The 18,319-nt window shown below is 44.4% G+C and overlaps 2 protein-coding genes across 11 annotated transcripts in view; one reads left to right on the top strand and one right to left on the bottom strand.

Moving 5' to 3' along the window:
• Window positions 1-18,319, bottom strand: part of LOC100867212 (cytosolic carboxypeptidase 1) — a 34,542-nt gene that overhangs the window by 8,698 nt on the left and 7,525 nt on the right. For 8 of the 9 annotated variants that reach the window (XM_086911799.1, XM_086911800.1, XM_086911801.1 and 5 more), the window contains 12 exons: window positions 18,041-18,123; window positions 17,221-17,332; window positions 16,922-17,064; window positions 16,259-16,403; window positions 16,020-16,151; window positions 15,730-15,873; window positions 15,122-15,293; window positions 14,773-14,839; window positions 14,415-14,590; window positions 13,691-14,288; window positions 13,011-13,517; window positions 12,691-12,869 (listed from right to left, as the gene is read on the bottom strand). In XM_086911799.1, coding sequence (XP_086767925.1) covers window positions 12,691-12,869; window positions 13,011-13,517; window positions 13,691-14,288; window positions 14,415-14,590; window positions 14,773-14,839; window positions 15,122-15,293; window positions 15,730-15,873; window positions 16,020-16,151; window positions 16,259-16,403; window positions 16,922-17,064; window positions 17,221-17,332; window positions 18,041-18,123 — 2,458 coding nt within the window. Of the gene's footprint in view, window positions 1-9,428; window positions 9,684-12,690; window positions 12,870-13,010; window positions 13,518-13,690; window positions 14,289-14,414; window positions 14,591-14,772; window positions 14,840-15,121; window positions 15,294-15,729; window positions 15,874-16,019; window positions 16,152-16,258; window positions 16,404-16,921; window positions 17,065-17,220; window positions 17,333-18,040; window positions 18,124-18,319 lie in introns of all 9 variants that reach the window. The other variant, XR_015293254.1, reaches the window with a different exon arrangement.
• nw (narrow) lies at window positions 5,069-12,620 on the top strand. Of its 2 annotated transcripts, none has more exons than XM_003695522.4 (4): window positions 5,069-6,365; window positions 8,603-8,960; window positions 9,591-9,746; window positions 10,615-12,620. In XM_003695522.4, exons 1-4 carry the CDS (start codon window positions 6,317-6,319, stop codon window positions 11,336-11,338), a joined length of 1,287 nt encoding a protein of 428 aa, XP_003695570.1. In that variant the 5' UTR covers window positions 5,069-6,316; the 3' UTR covers window positions 11,339-12,620. The 2 variants fall into 2 exon arrangements, with proteins under 2 accessions (XP_003695570.1, XP_031773611.1); XM_031917751.2 differs by having other exon boundaries at window positions 9,591-9,753.

Below are 18,319 nucleotides of genomic sequence, written 5' to 3'. Positions count from 1 at the left end.
GATGCAAAATATTCATCGTCCAATCTCGCTCTCGACTGGTCCAATAAATTTAAAGATTTAATTTCGCGATTCGGGCGGAGAGAAAGAGTGTCCCTGCGCGAGCTGCGGGGAATAGATTTCTCGCCTATCCCGAATCGAGATTTAATTTAGAGGCTTGGCCGGCTGGTCTACAGGCATAGTTGCCTGGAATCCTTCCTGGTAACTACACGCGATACCGAGAACCTATACAAACCGACCGTCCACAAACGGAATTAAGTCTCGAAATGGGATAAGAAGGAGAAACCGAAAGGAACAACATGATCCCGAATTTTTTTCACGCGTCACTCGAAGATGGACCAAATTGATAGCGATTAATATTTGGAAGGAGGCGAAATCTTTTTTCTTTTCTTTCTTCATTTTTTTTGGGGGGGGGAGGGGAGAATCGTCGTGTCTCGTTTACAGAATAATAATCTCGCGCGTGCGTCATTGACGATCGTCTTCGAAACGATCCTTTTTTTTTCCCTCGGGCGACGAACAACGTTTCCTCCACTCTGTTAATAACGTAAATCAACGCGTCGTAGTCCACGAATATTAATGAATTTCCACGTAGAACGAAGAAGAAGGTATGTAAACTCAGTTAACTCGCGCCGCTGAATCCACGATTAACTTTTGAATAATAATTTCAAAGCGTTGATTAATCGTTAAGCGCTCATAAGATACTCGTTCGAGTATACATCTATACATCTTATGTTTAAAAAGAAAAATTCTGACATTCCGCGTAGAGATATACGCTGCGTATAAAATTTTGTAAACGATATTTCATAATTGCACCATTGCAGAGAACCGTAATTCTAGGGAAGAGCAATGGTAATAATTTTAGAAAAAAAAAAATATATATATATATATTATGAAACGAGGAGAAGAAAACTTTTGGGACGAGGAAGTAAATTAACGGGATCAAAAGAAACGGGCATTACTCTTCCGCCAATCCAATAAATTCGGTAATCCGGTAAAACTGTCGAAACGGTCGTAAATCTGGCCGCAAAGCAGCACGGTCAATTATATTAAATACAAGGGGCACGCTTGTTTTGGAGAGTGTGTGTAACCGCAAGCAGAAGCAGAGGTTCACGGTTTCAGGTTCTAGGTCAGGCTACGTCGTGGCCGGGGCACGTAACAGCGGCAAGAACAGGGGGCCCAAGTAAAACGGTGGGAGCGCAAGAGGCGCGTTTAATGGTCGTGCGCCGCCACGGCTGTTATTATCATCCATTTCTGCATTTTATCGGCGATCACGCACCATCACGAGCCGAGTCCATGATTCGTTCGTTCGCTCTCATCTCCAACAACCGAGTGGGAATGGAATGGAAAGAAAGAATGGAAAGAGGTCCTCCCGATCACCATACCGGATGATTTAGGGAACGCGTTAGGATTACGTGTCTCGAGCGACGCGAGTTTCGCCGTTTCCTACGGCGATCCATGCAATCGCGTTACATCCCAAGGATACGGTCTAAATATATATACACGCGAGACATCGTGCGCATAACAAGGCGTGGGTACGTAATCGATGAGCATACGTCGAAGATATCCTCGATAACCGAAGGCTGAATCGAGTTCTCAATCCTTTTTCCAATCGTTCGAAACGAAATTCGTCGTTTCGTGGAATTGACGCGAAGAAACAACGTCGCGTATTTCGAGTTTCATTGTACAGGGAAAATTTCGAACTATGAGTTATAACTAGCGATATCGATTCGTTGTATATCGGATAGATTTGCGGATAGATTTTTCGTTTGGACACGTGACGATTCGATAAGGAACGTACGTAGAGCAAGTGAGGATCACTGTTGACCAAATGATCTCAGACTGGGAGAAGACTGCCGCCCGGATGCTAACTGAATTATAGCTCTGAACGGTGAATCGGAAAAAAGTGTGCAAGGCCGTTCGACCCTTTCGTAGTACAAAGTCGCTTGACCACTTTGCGCGGATTTAATTGGATTCTTTAGAAAACGGACGGAATCGTGGATATAAATCCTATAAATAATCGGGGGATTCATATTCCCTGCGCGTGGTGTAACCTGCGCGTCGTGCTCGTGTAAATCGTGCGGGAAGATCGGGAAATAAATGAACGGGAGCAAACTGTTGTCAAAGAAATTGCATCACTCGGGGACATGGAGAATCGACACGGGGAGAATATTCCCGAAGATTTTTCGACGACAAGATTCAACACGAGATGTTATGATATGGATAGAGGCAGAAAGTGATGAGGATCACTGTCCTAGAAATGGAATATCGAAATGGAAGAATCGACGGCGTGGAAGGCTCGGGGAGGAAGGAGGGGACAATATGGCTCCTTCGATCGTCTCGAACGTGGAGGCTATTCGCGGGCTAAAACGGAGAGTTCGTTCCATGGTCCGTGGAACGAATGAACGAAAGAGAAAGAGAACCTCGGGTGAAAAGGGACGGGGGTTAAGCGGCGAAGAAGAGAGGAGCGCTCCTTAGGGAGTGGAGAGAGAGAGAGAGAGATAGAAAGAAAGAAGAGGGGGCCTTACATAGCGATTGCTGGCAGGGCTTGAAATAGACCTCGAGAATCCCCCTGTAGCATCCTCGCCTCTCTTTCTTCGCCTCCTCCACCATCACTATCCTCCTTCTCCTCCTCCTCTTTCCACTCCTTCTCTTCTACTTCTTCTTCTTCTTCTTCTTCTTCTTCGTCTTCTTCTTCGTCTTCTTCTTCTGCTTCTTCGTCCAACAGCAAGCATTGCCTTCAGCTCTCGAGAGCCTTCCTTTTCTTTGCTTTTGTTTTTCGCAAAAAAGGACCAAGTGGCTCGGCTCGGCTCGGTGAGAAGTTGTTCCTAGCGTCTCGTTCACGCAGATAGGGCCAACGCGAAGGAGGGAGAAGAAGACGAAGAAGGTGGTGGAGGATCGGTTGTTTATCCAGGATCGAGCTTCTGCTTTCGTTTCACCCGCCGATATATGGCCACGAACGGAGAGAGAGAGAGAGAGAGACCCCCGTAGGCATTGCCGGACCTAAGTGCACTCTCGGCTTGCATTCCCATGGGAATACGCCGTTCAGAGAATCCGACCTGTTAAACTGACCTGCGCCAATGTACCAGCAAAACGTGACCCACGCAACCAAGCTACGAGCAGGCCTCCAACATACTAGAGAGATTCTTCAATGCACCGCCTGTTTTTATCCCGTGGCCAGCCACCCTTTTCTTTCTCCTTTTTCCAAATCCCGCGAAACAGATAAGTCCATCTCGCCCGTTAACGAACCACCACCTTGTCGTGATGAAATTCGAAACTCGTGCGCTTTGAAGAAACGGAAAATTGTCGCGCGAGAGATTCGACGATCAGATATATTGCGATATAAATTCGTTGAACGAGAAAATTCTTCCTCGCCCATTCCCGCGAATTCTACAAAGCGAAAATTGTCACAAATGTGGGGAAAAAAAAAAAAATACTTTGTGGCAAAGTTGGTGAATTGAGAGGAATTTACGAGACTCTTTTGCGTAACAAAAGGTTTAAAGTAACGAGGCTCGGTATCGTAAAGTAATTTAAAGGCCAAAGGGACGAGTGTAGTAGTAATTAGAGAGGAGCTCACGCTAATAAACTTAAGATGGATATTTTTAGGAGGTGGTGTAAATTTAACTGCGCTCTCGCAGTTAATTACTCATTTCTATATACGATCGAGAGCCGGCATTGGCCTTCCTCGTGATAAACCACGCCACGATATTCCTCTTCGAGCTACCTGATCGCGGGCAAGCTTTAAATAGATCGTATTAATATATCGGCTCGTTATAAACGTAGTGAATTCGTTTAGCGTGGCAGATCGTGGCGCTTTCGCGCGAGCCGAGAAGGAGACGAGAGAAGAGGAACGGCGATCGAAAGGGACGCGGTAGGTCTCGGATGTCACGCGAGTCCCTTTTTGTTGGACTGGTCGCACACCGCGTAACAGAAATAACACGTCGCCATATAATGAACACCGATCCGCCAATGGTTACGGGATATCGAATCGATCGGACACGGCCCGGACAAAGAACGGCTAGTGGAAAAGAAAAGAGTAGAGAAGAAGAAGAAGAAGAAGAAGAAGAAGAAGAAGATGAAGATGAAGAAGAAGAAGAAGAAGATTCCTTTACTGGACTTTATTTCGCGTTGGATTCTTCTTCTGGTACCGGTTGCGTATCGTAATCGAAGTAACTGGGCCTGGACGATAACCACGTATTCCGCAGAAGCAGGTGATCTCCTCGCGCGAGAGGAGAGGACAGGAGACGAGGAGTTCAGAAATCAAGCCTACCTTGAGAGACGAATCTTTTTGCCGCGCCGCTGACAAGACACGATCCCCGGCCAATATATACGAGAAATCTCTTGCAGAGATATCGCCCTCTCCCCGTTTCAAAGAGTTAATATCCGTTCGACGCATTAAGACGAGGCTGCCGAGATTCTCATAAGGATCTCGAACGTTCCGTTCCTATCTATCCCTCGGTCGGGTCGCGGTGTATCTCGTAATAGGCTCTCCATGACGCGTCGATCGAGGTAATTAAGGTGGCGTACAACGTTCCGCGAAACATGTGGACGCTTTTAAAATGATATCCTCCTCTATTTCTCGTGACCGTAGGTGCGCATTAAACTCGGTTAAAAATAGAACCGGAGCGTATTCGAAAGCGTATTGTGAAGCGATTACGAGTTTTTTCGTTACGATACGAGGAGATACCTCCTCCTCCTTCCTCCTCCCTTAATGGGGGCCGGTCAATGTCGGTGCAGAAAAAACTAAGCGCGGAAAGAGCGAGGAATATAAGAATAGACGGCGCCAAAGGCTTAACAAGGAAACCGGTTCAAAATCTTCTTTTGCGCTTGTGTACCGACTTTCATGAGAGATTCCACTTCGACCACCGTGTGTGCAATATTATTGGACGTGCGTATGATTCCCGTAATACCTTCAACTCGCAACCGTGCTTTCCCTTCGTCCAGCAATTAGCTATTTCTACGTCACGAGAGGACGTATTCGCAAGTTGGAACGTACGTTGAATCTTGACCTCTTCCTCGGAGAAGCAGCAGGAGGAGGAGAAGGAGGAGGAGAGTCGAGAGAGAGAGAGAGAGAGAGAGAGAGAGAGAGAGAGAGAAATTCGACGAAGAAGGAGCGTTATGCATTTCGAAGTAGGAAACGTTCGGGGCCGATTTGAACGGCGTCCCTCAAAGCCGCAATTTACGTCCACAAGATACGATCGAATATCGTTAATGCATCCGAATAGAAAATGGTGATTTTAAGGGATGGTATGCGGCGCGTTCTCGCAGCCACGCTCAGAAATGAAGTCTACCTTGAGGTCGGTGTGTTTTTTTGCGCCTACCCGTCGATACAATTCCATTCAGGACGATGAAGACCGTGAAAAGACACCAAAGAGAAATTCCATCCATTGCGACCGTCGTCGGTTTGTAAAACAAACTAAACGATGGAACAACGTTATTAATAGCGTGTACCGCCACTCCAAATAGATCGGAGAGCCGAGCTCGGCGACAAACCATCCTCCCGCTCCTCCCTGCTTTCACGCTTCGTTCTCCGTTTCCAATAATTCTCAAATCCAATTCCATGATTCTCGCTCCGATCTTAATCCAATCTTGTTCCAATCTTATTCCAATCTCTTCTGCTTCGTTACTTACGAATACTTTCGCGCGGAAGAAGAAAAAAGTAAAAGGAAAGAAGAAAGAAGAAAAAGAAAAATTTTTATTATCCGCGTTTGCTCGATTCTCGTTAAAACGAAGCATCCGGTTCGCCAAGTCAGCCGAGAATCTCTCTCTGCTCGATAAGGAAAAAGGAAGATGGGAAGAGAGAGAGAAAGAGAGAGAGGGAGAGAGCGCACGCTCGCAAGAGCACGGTGAAAAGTTGGCCGAGAGAGTAAAGTTCGCGAGGGGAAGGAAGGAAGGAAGGAGAGTACGGGCGCGAGAAGCCGTGTCAACGAACGCACCGCATCATCCTCTCTAACCCTCCGGCAGCGCGAGCCTCTATTGTGGCTAGTTTTTTCTCTGACCTTGTCACCTTGCAGGTTTTTTGCCGCGGCCAAGTCGATTACATTTCGGATCGGTATCCCCCGTCCACGTCTCGCGCTGTCCCGCTCTCCCGTCCCGCGCCCGTCCCTTCGTGGGCTCTCTTCTCCGCTCGTCCTGCTCTAGGTTAGTCAGTGAATCATCTTCAACGACCCCCTCCTCTGGGATCCGGGCAGAAGACTCTTAAGGGGGCCCACAGCGCAGCGCGAGGCCAGTCCGAGAACGCGACCCTAACACTAACATCCGGTGTATTCCGAGAGTCGGAAACGGAAACGGCTGCTTGATCGATTAATCGACACACGCCACCATGAAGATCGCTCTACTGCTGCTGCTGCTCGTCGCGGCCTTCGCCTCAGGTTCGTAACTTTCGATCTTATCCCCTTTTATCTCTCCACAAATTTATCTCTCCTATTGTCTCGTGAAAAATTCCCATTTTCCAAACGCGTGCGAAATATCCGCACCTGTTGCGGATTTACACGGTTAGAGTACACGGTGTATTGGCATCGAGTCTAGTTCTAAGCCGTCGTATTATGCTTTTTTTTTTTTTTTTGGATTTAGAATTAGATCGTTCTCTCGCATCTTCTCTCTCGATGATTGATTCGACGAGGACGATTGGTTGGAGCAGTGCCAAGCGAGAATTTTTTTTCTTTCTCCTTTTTTTTCGAGAAATTCGCGTTCACTCGTTCCTCGACGAGCGTTCTTTGTTCGTCGACGCTTCGTCCTCGCATTCTCGTTTCCTTGGTGGAAACGTCGGCTACGACGTCCGGTGCATTGAAAAGGGAACTCGCGATCGTTGATCACGCACGCCTCACTTCAAGATCGTTCGCCCGTCATTCTCGATCGTTTCTCCTTCGGTTATCTACTCGCGCTTCTCTCGCGTTTATATAAAACTGCGCATATAGATATATCCATATTTTGATGAAAAATAGAATCGTTCGATTTTTCGTCACGTTTTTCGAATATTTCGTTTCACCATTCGAACGGCGTCGAAATTTTTATTCGAGAAATTTTTATACGGCCAATACGAACTGCCATCGTTCAGCTGCTCGCCATCGTTGCCACGTTAATTACGATGCAAGTGGCGTAATTCGTGAATGGAATCGCGCCTCGTAGCAAGCGTCTTCTTTCTACAGAACGTTGGCGGCAGACGTCTCAAGGTCTTCAGGTCGTTTACCACCACCTGCGCCGCCGGCTTCACAAACCGGAGCATTTTTACGCACCCTTTGAATCTCTCGTGCGTCAAACCACTTCGAATTATCTGTCTACGCTTTCCGTTCGACGTTCTTCTTCCATTTGAAAATTTATTTATTTTTTTCTCTTTGCTTCACCTTATTTAAAATCATATTTATTGGAGAATTGGAGATTCATGAAACGATAGATAAAATCAACGGATTGAAATATTAATCTGATTTCAATGCCATTCTTTTTCAAGATACTCGAAACGAAATTTCTCGACTTTTCGCAAATAAAACGATCACTCGTGTCGGGACTATTCGGAAGCCTAAACCGGTCACAACTTTAAAAGTACAGTTAACCAAATAATCGTAAAAAGTCAATGAACTCGCACGGTGAGCATCGTGCGAAACGGCACTTCCAACAAAGTACAGAGTCACTCTGTGAAGTTAATTAAAACGAACGGTACCGATGATGCGTAAGTACTTTACACGTTCATAGATGAATTGAAATTAATCGCGTTGGGAAACGATTTACTACGGCTGTCAATTAATCCGAACACAATCGAGCGTTGATTCCAATATAACAGCTCCGATCTTGTCTTTTATTATCGCGATTATTGTTGCTTTATGAAACTTAATTAAGAGGAAAGGGGAAAAAAGGAAGCAATGGAATACAATGCAAAATTGGTAGATCCAACAATGATCGCGTACCGGATTTCGTTCAAAATCATTGAAAAGTCATAGAATTCCAATGCGAACGATATGCATTTTCCTTCCGGTTGCATCTACGAATTAACGAATACTGAAATATTCAGACGTAACGGTCTGCCCGCGATGATGCTAAACTGGGACATCGGGTAGATTAGAATTCACGGGATGATTTTTCCCGCGTCCTGAGGCTGCCATTTGTGGTCTGGTCGGAAGTCAATGGCGGAGACGTGCCTCGATGAGATAATACGAGAGCAAGAAAAGGGAATTTCCTTTTTTATTCATCGATTTACGCTGTCGATGATGTGTAACTTTCTAGCATTTAAATTGATGGGAGATATGGTGATTAAAGAAAAAAAAAAAAAAAAATGGATGGAATATATGAATACTTAACTTCGAATTTATTCAAATAAATTCATTCCACTGGTCTATTTCATCTTGTTAACGCATAAAAAATGGAGACGGTTCGTTTACAGATGGATCAATTAAACCTTTTGTTACTTTTATGATTTAAAATTCTTTAAAACCAGATAAAAATAATATTTTTTTTTTCTCAAAGCAATATTTTTACTATTGCTTTGTTAAACTTTTGTTTTTTTTTTTGAAAGAATATTTGCACTCTACTCGAGAACTCAATTCAATTTTTCCGAATCTTAAAAATCAAATTGGATTCGACGAGTAATCGTGAATGAAATAAAATTGATTTACAGGCCAAAGGATCACGACGATTCAGTTGGATGGGGTGCAATACTTCGTTTCAAGGATGAATCCCTACAGTCCCGAATTGAACTATTTCCTGGCATACCAATATTGTCGTTCATTGGGTCTTCAGTTGGCCTCTTTCGAGACAAAGGAAAAAGCCGACACGATGACGCAGTACTTGAAAAACGCCGGCTACGTTAAATACGACTTCTGGACATCCGGCAACAAGTTGGGCACGGACATGTTCCTGTGGATGAGCACAGGTCTTCCCTTCAATGCCACCTTCGACTACATGTTGAGGCGACCTGGCAACAGACCTGCTGACGTCCCACCCGGCACTGAGCCTCAACGAGTGGCACGCGAAAGGTAACAATTAATACGCTCTTATTAATTACTTCACAACACAATCCCCCTATAATTGTAAACTGTATCATATTAGGTTATCTATACTTTTATGACTTTCTTTTTCGGAACAATTAATTAAATATTTACAAATTTTCAATTTTATCGAAACTTTCACTATTTCGTCGCATTTTCGAAATACTGCTAACAATTCAAACAATCAATTTCTGGGATGGAAATTCATCAAAATTATCCAATACAATGAATTTCTACTCTTTTCTACTCTCGAATAGCCACGTGCGATTGAAAAAGAAAAGAATTTTCTCCCGTGTCCCTTCCTTTCCTTTCCTTCGTTGAAAAAGAAAAAAATCAAAACCGGAAATCACATAGAGAGAAAAGACGCGAAGAGAAGGGGGAAAGGAAGCGAGAAACGTCACGTATTTGTCTATCTGGAAGTCTATCTAGAAGACAAGGTAGAGAAGTATAGCGAACCTTCTTCGTCGAACGAGGGCCAAGATCAATTCGTGGTCACGAATACGATATAATCGCCGGCATCCCTTCCGCATCCGTGCATCCCTACCCGGAAACGCGTGCATCGAATCGATAAACGAGCGGCGAATGATTGAAATTCTAATCCCGGAATTTTTCCACAAGCGGTGACAGCGGCAGCGCGGACGGATGCGTGGCCATGGTGGCGCCCACGTTGGCCTGGGAGGCGCAAGATTGTACCCTGGTTAAGGACTTCATCTGCGAGCAAACAAGATGCTACTACTACAACTACGGAAGCATTCCAGTCTCTGCGACTCAGGGGTAAGAGGTGAGATAATACTTGTTACAAAAAAATACACGAAACCGCCGAGAAAAAGGGAGAAAGAAATAAAGAGAGAGAGAGAGAGAGAGGAAATGAGATAAGCAAGATGGCGCACGGACAAAAAAATAGAAACAGAATGGTCGATAAGATATATAATCCGCGATTATTAATACAGATATAGCGATATTTCGATCGAGTGCAAATGATATCTCCGTCAATCGTGTAAATTTATCGATTCGAACGCGCGTTGTTAATTGCGAATAAGACTTCTTTGTCTCGTATATCGATTAAATGGATTTGTCGAAAGAAAGATCCATCGAGTTGCCGAGGATGGATCAACGCGTTGGATCAAGTTTTTTTCTCCGTGCAGTTTACACGATAAACAAACCGATATAAATAACGCTTCGCTGAATAACTTAATCCGTATATAAGCGAGTATAAGATAATTGGTAGTTGGGGAAATCTTTTGCTGTGGTACGGACGTAAACGCTTATTGCTCGTTTCACACGAGAACACGGCTTGCAATTATTATTAACGCATTCTCTCGCTCCTCGCAAATATCACACACAACGCACACTACACACACACCAATGCATCGATGTGAAAAAGCGTGGACACTACTGGTCAACGCAAGGTTTCCAATTACTTTTCCAAAATCGAGCGTCGCTTATATAACCTCTCTGAGCCGAGTTAGCCGAGCTGCCAGAGACTTTTTCAACGTCTCTGCTTTCGATATTAAAGCCGACCAACATTGCCAATCCACATCTTGTAGGAAATTCTCCACTCCGAATCTCTTTAATCCTATTCGCTTCGTCCCCGAAAAGAACGAATCTCTCTCTCCCCCTGAAACGAGTGCGCGATTTGCAGAAATCGCAGACCCTATATAACAACGACCTCGGCGCCAGCCAGCGACGACCAGGTCGACGAGCACGAGGAAGGCAAGAACGACGAGCAAAATCCGAGTAGCCAGGTCGACGAGAAATCAACAGCGGAAGAGGAGGAGGAGGAGGAGGAGGAGAGCTCCGTCGAAGAGAAATCACGCGAAGATCCGGTCGTCAGCAGGCTGATTACCACGGCCGTTCCCGCGTCTGACAAGCAGCAATCCGCGTTAACACCGTCCACGTCCCCGCCGGTCGTCACCGAGGAGCAGCAACCGACCGACGCCGATCTGCCGGCGGACAACGCGAGGCCCGAGCATCTTCTCGACATCACGAGCCTGTTCACCGACTCGCCGGGCCCCCAGGCAAGAAAGGACAACGTGTTCGAGGGGCTGCAAACCCGCGAGGTTCATCGCTCCTCTCTGCGCTCGGCCTCGAACATGAAGGCCGAGCACCGAGAGTCGCCGGACTACTTCGAGGTGCGCGGCGAGACCGAGGCGCCCAACAACGGTTTGGAAGACGCTCACACGGTCGGCCCATACGACAGCGTCCAAGATTACTACGTGAACGACCAGCCGGAGGCGGGCGAGTCGTCGATGATGAAAGATCAGGACGACGACAGCAGCACGATCCTGCCAGAAGCGGAACCGGCCTACAGGTACAACATCAAAGTGCGCACCAACGGCAAAGTATTAGACCCTCCGTCCAAGTAACGCTTTACTTTAATTTAGGCAATCGTCACGATGATTCTATTCGTTGATAAGTGAAGAATAAGGGGGATCATTGAGGAACTAGATGTATTAATGTACGTTATTTTATGTGTATATCGCGGACGAATGAGACAATCGCGCGCCCCCCTCCCCCATCCCCAATGGATGATTGGGCGGGGAGGGGGAGGGGGGGAGCTCCGTTCGTCGCCATCCATCGCTCATCCATTTCTGTTCTGATTTCGAAAACGAATTCCCGGTAATGCTCGTCGGATCATTTTCACGCCGTTCATCATCCTCGTCGGGGCTTTTCCTTCGGTCGGAAGGACAGTCTCCACGTTTCTTATAATTTCGTTTTTCGGGGGTAGAGGGGGGGGGGATACTTTTGTTATTCGAAACGAATAACGATCGGAACGATCGCTGTTACTTTTTCTCGAAAGGAATAGAATTTTTGAATGGAAAACGGAGGATTCCTTTCCTTCTGGCCTTCCGATCCCCGACGAAACCAACCGACGTCGTTCTCGCAAGGGCATTCACTCCACCGTTCGATTCGATCTTTTTAATCGTCCACGAGAGTGGCACGTGGCGGACACGTATCGATTCTCCTCCCATCTCTCTGCTACCTTTTCTTTCCTTTATTATTCGAACCATCCGTATCGTTTCATATCGATATCGATCTCGCCGTCGTAGATGATGGCGGATGGATAGTAGTAACGGGAACGCGAGGAGGGATCTCAGGCATTTAAGCTGTAGTAAGGGAGGTTGAACGGACGGTGAGGATGTATCATCGTTGTTCTTCTCGAGGATAATCGAAGAATCGTCATCATTGGTGTAGGGTTGGGAGTCCGCCAGTGTCGCAATAACAATTTCATTCGTGAATCGGTGAATAATCATCTTCTAGTTAATATCATGTATTCGTACGTCCGCAAGATGAAACGTTTCGTATTCGATTCGAATTCCAAGTCGAACGTGCATGCCTCCTCTTCGTGTCGTTGAATCGTCGAAACGAAGGAATCGATACGGGACGAAGATTGGTCAGATTCGAGGAATGAAGAAAAGGGGATTGATTAAACTCGAGGAGAGTACGAGTGCGTTACGAGTCGCGTAAACGTTTCGGTCATCCGGACGTACGAGGATCGGCAATATCGCGTAGATCAACGTCGCGAGATGATTTTCCAACTGTTACGGTAGGTATCATCGACGCATGGATCTTGAATATCATTGCGTAAAAATACGGCGCGAATGTTCAACTTGTGTAATTGATTATCAATAAAGGTACGAAACACAATTCTCACGATGGTCCAGTTTCATTCTCTCATCCCCTTTAACGTACCATTTTTAGATATAATACCACTTACCAACCGTTCACCACACCCTCGATGTTCAACATCGGCACGATCTTGAATACGTAATCGTCGCGCAAGCCCATCGCGTAAGGATTGTTACCGAGCAACGCCTCCAATGTACCGTCCATCACCCACGATGCGTTGCTCTCGCCCGGATGAACCCTCGACGTTAGAAATATCACCTTGCGATTCTGGAAAAGGAAAAACCAGGGAGAAGTTCGAGCTCGAGTTATTCCAGAGAGAGAGAGAAAGAGAGAAAGAGAAAGAGCGAAGGAGAACGTTTCTATAACTTTTCAAACATCCTCTTATCATTCCCCTTATCCTCTCCTCACCTGTATGGGATTGCTCTTAGAATCGAGAGACGTGATAGTGAGCAGAGGATTGTCGTTGCCGTTCAACGTCTCGCAAAGGGTCTCCGCTCTGAAATACGTGTTAGGTGGCACCCTCTTGGTCCACTTCCAGATATTGGTCATCAACAGGCTGTACGTGTAAGGGAAATGGTAGGCCAGGTAACAGACGTCGTAGGCGTGCGGGAAAGTGACGGTGAACGAGGTGGTGAGATAATTCTTCCCCTTGGCGGGCCGTTGATAGCAGTTTCGATAGTAGCAGATGTCCGCCCCCGTCCTCACCCAGCCGGGCCTGCCCAGCTGGGCCTCCGTCACGCTGAACAGGATCGGTTTCATGCCGAAATTGAACTGCGAATTCGCTTTCTCGCAGTTGATAATGTTAAACGTATACGCCAATGCCTCCATGTTCGACACCTCGAAATAGAACCATTGATGCCTGGAGCCGCTGTTCACGTCCGGCGTCAAGATCAGATCGTACTCTCTCACGCCTATCTGTAAGGAAGCGAATTGGAAAGAAACGATGCAGATTTGCCGCGGGAAACGGGAAGCGCGCATCCATTGTTTGGTAATTCGCAACAACAACGACGACTTTTCTTTTCTTTTTTTTTTTTTTCTTATACAATACAAATAAAATTGATTTGAAATATTCATAGGATATTTTGTACCTGAATAACTTTTCTCAGGTTCCCGCTCTCGAATCTCGACTCGAAGTGCAAGTGTTTGTTGTCGAAGGAACGCTTGCCTATTCTGTTCTCGTCCCAGTTGCACAAATGATTGTCGATCAGTTTTTGCTCGTCCGTGGACGCGTTGCTGGACGAGGTGGTTATGGCGTCGAGATCGTACACCACTTCCGGCGCCAACAAGCTACCGTGAAGACCACGTTCCACGCAGGTGAGAAGTTTCGAACGACACACCCTTCTGTCCTTGCTGTTCAACGGCTCGTCCTTGCCGAGGCCGTCGCCACCGATCAGATCCGGGTAAGCCACCTTCACGAAACCGATCACGCTCTTCACTCTGCTCGCTATCACGCAATAAGCCTGTTGATCCGTCAAAATCGAGGGCATGTCTTTGAATATTTTGATCGCCGCCTCGCCGTTCGACATTTGGCTCGTCTTCGATACCCCTTCTTTCAACAAATCCTTTATCTTTGTCCTGCTACACCCTCTCGTGTCGATCGTATCCACGATCTTCTCCGTCGACAACTTTGCGCCGCATGCTTGATAATGCCCAAGGTTGTCCAATTCTTTGAAAAAAACGTTGTATCTGGAGGCGAATCGAGGGACATTGGTTGATTAATCGATCGATTAATTAGGGGAAAGTTTAAGAAAAAAAAAAAAAAAAAAAAGAATTCGAAACGAGGTGTTGGAAAATATATACGTATCGACGTACTCGGCCAGCTCCTCCTCCGACCTTTGCGACGTGAACACACCGGCAAAGAACTTGCTCTCGTCCACTTCGTCGGTCGTGTTCATGGTTTTCGCGTTCGTCCTTGAATGCTGGCTTTCTTCTTCGTCGCCCGAATCAAGATCGCTGTACATTCGTCCAAGAGAGGCGACGCTGCAGGGCTGCGATAAAAAATACGTGATAATTTTCGCGAAAATTACGCGCGTTCCTTCTCGAATTAATCGTTCGATCGTTTTTTAACCGATATTTCTTTAACCGATTCGAGAAAGTTTTCGAAAAAAAAAAAAAAAAAAGATATCGATCTTGTTGCATCACGTTCTGACCCGAGAAAAAATATACACACCTGACTGTCGATGTCGCTACCGCTCTCAACGCTGTTAGGCCTGTTCGTTTCGTTCGGCAGCACGAATCTGTGGCAGAGTTCGAATCAAATTCACACGCTCGTTCGTTGTAACTTTATTTACAATTTTTCGAATCGGATATCTCGTTTAAGAATCGCGAATAATCATCGTGTGAAAACGCGAGTTTTTTTTTGGATCTGAAGCTTTTTTTTCCTTTTTTTTTTTTTCCTTTCCTAATAATTCGAGAGAATTTGAACCCAGATCGATGATAAACTACCGAGTGCGATAAACCCGAATCGAGCTTCGATCTGGCGTTGATGAATTTCGAACGACCTTGAATGTTTCGTTCACCTTGCCGGAGACATTTCGGGCACAGGCAGCTCCTTCTTCTCCAGACATTGATTGATTATCCCGCAAATACGCGACAGCAACGAATCGTATGACTTATCCTCCGGGCAATTGTTGCAGAACCGGTACAGTAGTTGCAAACCATTGTTCAACTTGATAGCCTTCCTGCCGGCCTCTGAAAAGGACAAAAAGATGGCTCAGCGTCGTAATGGCGACGTAAAACCACCGCCAATGCGTGCTATATAACGCGGACATAAATTTACATACGCGATGTTTGTTCTACAAGGAAATGTGGTTACGAGAAGAAGTGGAAGAAGGAGTAATTTGTCGTAGAAATTCTAATTAAACGACGATCGATCGTTTGAAGAAAATAATAATAATAATAATAATAATAATAATAATTAATCGAGGCTAATCGAAGAAATGCGGAGGAAAAAATTAATTATTTTTCTTTCTTCACAAGCAGGAATAAATTAACAAGGAAAGAGAGAATGGAAGATGAATTTAAAATCATTGGTGTAAAGCTGTTCTACACCCTACAGTATCAACTTCCGGCCGGTTATTATCGTTATTATAGCAACGTTTAAAGGTTGCGGCACGAATAAACTCACTTATGACGCATAAGTGCTGTAACGTGATCAAAGTGGAATTGCAAATCTTCAGTCTCATCGGCCCGTCGAATCGATCCCATCTCTCGAAGATCCTCATCAACAGATGCACCAGGCCCACCTTCACGAATTTCATGCAACAAACTTCTACGAGCAAAAAGAGTAAGTTTTGTATTATACCGAGTTGATACAAATCGTTCAAATGCCACGTTTCAAATCACGCGAAAGAATTCGATTCGTTACACAAGATTTTGGGCAATTGTTGAAACGATAAACGAGAATAGTTTACGTACTGCTCGCTGTGAAATATTTGAAACACTCTAACAACGATTTGAGTTTCAGGTGAGGCATGTAACCGATACCGACGAATGTTTTCTCCAACGTGGAAGCGATACCGTCCTTCATCAATACTTGAAGCGAGAATGCTGAAAACGCCAAGAAAAAAAGAAGAAGAAGAAGATGATTTAAATAGATATGACACGAAAATACCGTAAATTCTTTTGAAATCAAAAGTCGAGACTTGTTTACTCACAATTTCTGGCGAGACTTTTGATGATCAACAACAAAGGCAACAACGTTTTGCTATTATTGTAATGTTGCTTCAAGAGCGTGTGGAACACTTTAATGGTATTAAGCATCTTTATTTTTAACACGAACTTCTGGTCCCTTTGGGCTATCTGCAAATTTTATCAATCAAGTTCGAACAGTTGGACGAGATTAAAAGTTATGTCGGTTTTTGTCTCCGTCTCCGAGGATAAATAATTGCAATTGGTTCGTCATCGTATAATAATAATAATAATAATAATAAACGATAAATTTGTTCGAGAATTCTACGTTCGCAAGAATATTTTAACAATGTTCCCATAAATAATATTCTCGTCTAATAATAAACTTTAGAACTCGAAGAATGTAGATTAAGCAATTCTAGCTAGTTAGACGCGAGACAAAACAATTCACAATTATTTTCAGAAGCTTGTATTATATATATGAATTTTTGAAAAATATAAAAAAAGTACGATTATTTTGAGAGAAAAAATGGATTGTACCTCAAAGAAAGATACAAAAACGTTTACCATTAATTTTACGATTTTATTTATTCAAAATGATTTAAAAACTGGATGCAAATTATAACGAATCCATTTCCGCAAAACCGACATTACTTTTTCAATGCGATAAAAGGACAACGATGTCTCACCTGACCCAAAAGCCAAAGCACCTCTCGCGTGAGGGCTTCGCTCGAAATACTGTCCGTGTGTTGCAGATTAACTAAAAGTTTAATTAGAGCTTGCGTGATTCCTAAATTGATCAGCTGCATCACTGCCATTCGGCTGCTGGATACTGAAAAACGACAATTATCGTACGCTTTCGTCAAAGAATTATGTAACGATAAAAAGCACAGAGATTTACTTTAATTTAAATTAAATCTTCCTTTAACGACATATGTGATAAATATTTTTCTCACAGACTCAGAGTGGGACAAAAATGAAAAATTACTTGTGGCACTTTTGTTCTTGTTCCCTTTGGTCTTCCCCTTCGCGTTACGGGGTGATATGCACTCGTGTAGTATGCAGGCGATGCTGTAGTTTATCACGTGATCCTTGCAATTCTGGAAACAAAGTTTATGAAATAAATTCGATTTTAACGTGTCTCGAATTATATATAGCGTTAGTCGGCTGGTGTAAACCGAGCTCGAACGATCGAGAGATTTTCGATTCGCGCAAAATGCCACGGAAATAATTATTCTCTGTTCTGCGTGCGTGCAACGCTTAACGGAAAATGGGACGAACGAATTTTGCATGCTTTCCCGTAGACAAGACGTACGATGGGGACCGGAGGCCGGTTGATGCGACCTAGCCACGCCATTCCGTGCAAAATGTTAATCGTGACATGGTTATCCGCATCCTTAATTGGATCCACAATGTGTCGATTAAATGTCCGACCTCCCGGAATACACATTGTTCAGTCACGCCTCTCGAAAATCGCGAGGTATTAAGAGAATCGTTACCACCTCCATCTATCGTTTCAATTTATCTAAAGGATCGAATCCAATTCTTCGATAATTTGTTCTATCGATCGTTCAAACTATCGTACATATATATATATTTTTGTTTGGCATATTTATTACTTTTATTGGAGAAAGATCAATGAAATAATACGTTACGAAGAAACGAAATATCAAAGTTAGAATCTTAATGGTCACTTTAATGATGATATTAATAAAGTAATAAAGATATTCGATTAACGAGGATTGGCAAAGTTCGTTCCGTACTTTCGTGTCGAGTGTAATAAAATCTTGATTAAAAATTCAACTCACCTCCAATGTCGCGATGAATATTTCCATCGCACCGGAATTCTTGCGCCATAATTTGTCCAGCGTGCGTTCGCGCAATCGTCGATCTGAAGAAATATCGATTATTCCGTTCTTTAATACTTAAATGAATAATGAAATTGTAATTCTAGGAAGCTTCTACGAAGGATAATAAGACGAATGATTTCGTAAAAGGTCATTGGCGAATAATTAATTAGATTCTCGCGTAAATAATGCGAGAACGAACGTGCAACTCGAATTTTAAACGGATGCAGCTTCCTAGTA

This window comes from Apis florea, unplaced genomic scaffold (assembly GCF_048593485.1).
Source record: "Apis florea isolate Af1SG1 unplaced genomic scaffold, ASM4859348v1 contig_3367_pilon, whole genome shotgun sequence".
Taxonomy (NCBI): domain Eukaryota; kingdom Metazoa; phylum Arthropoda; class Insecta; order Hymenoptera; family Apidae; genus Apis; species Apis florea.
Note: the sequence above shows the minus strand (reverse complement) of the source record. Positions and strands in the feature narration are given on the sequence as shown.

Bases quoted from the DNA above. Each gene is read 5' to 3' on its own strand.
- nw (XM_003695522.4), top strand. From the start codon at position 6,317: ATGAAGATCGCTCTACTGCTGCTGCTGCTCGTCGCGGCCTTCGCCTCA. The intron at 6,366-8,602 runs GTTCGTAACTTT...ATTGATTTACAG, and splicing joins CGTCGCGGCCTTCGCCTCAG to GCCAAAGGATCACGACGATT. The intron at 9,747-10,614 runs GTAAGAGGTGAG...CGCGATTTGCAG, and splicing joins CCAGTCTCTGCGACTCAGGG to AAATCGCAGACCCTATATAA.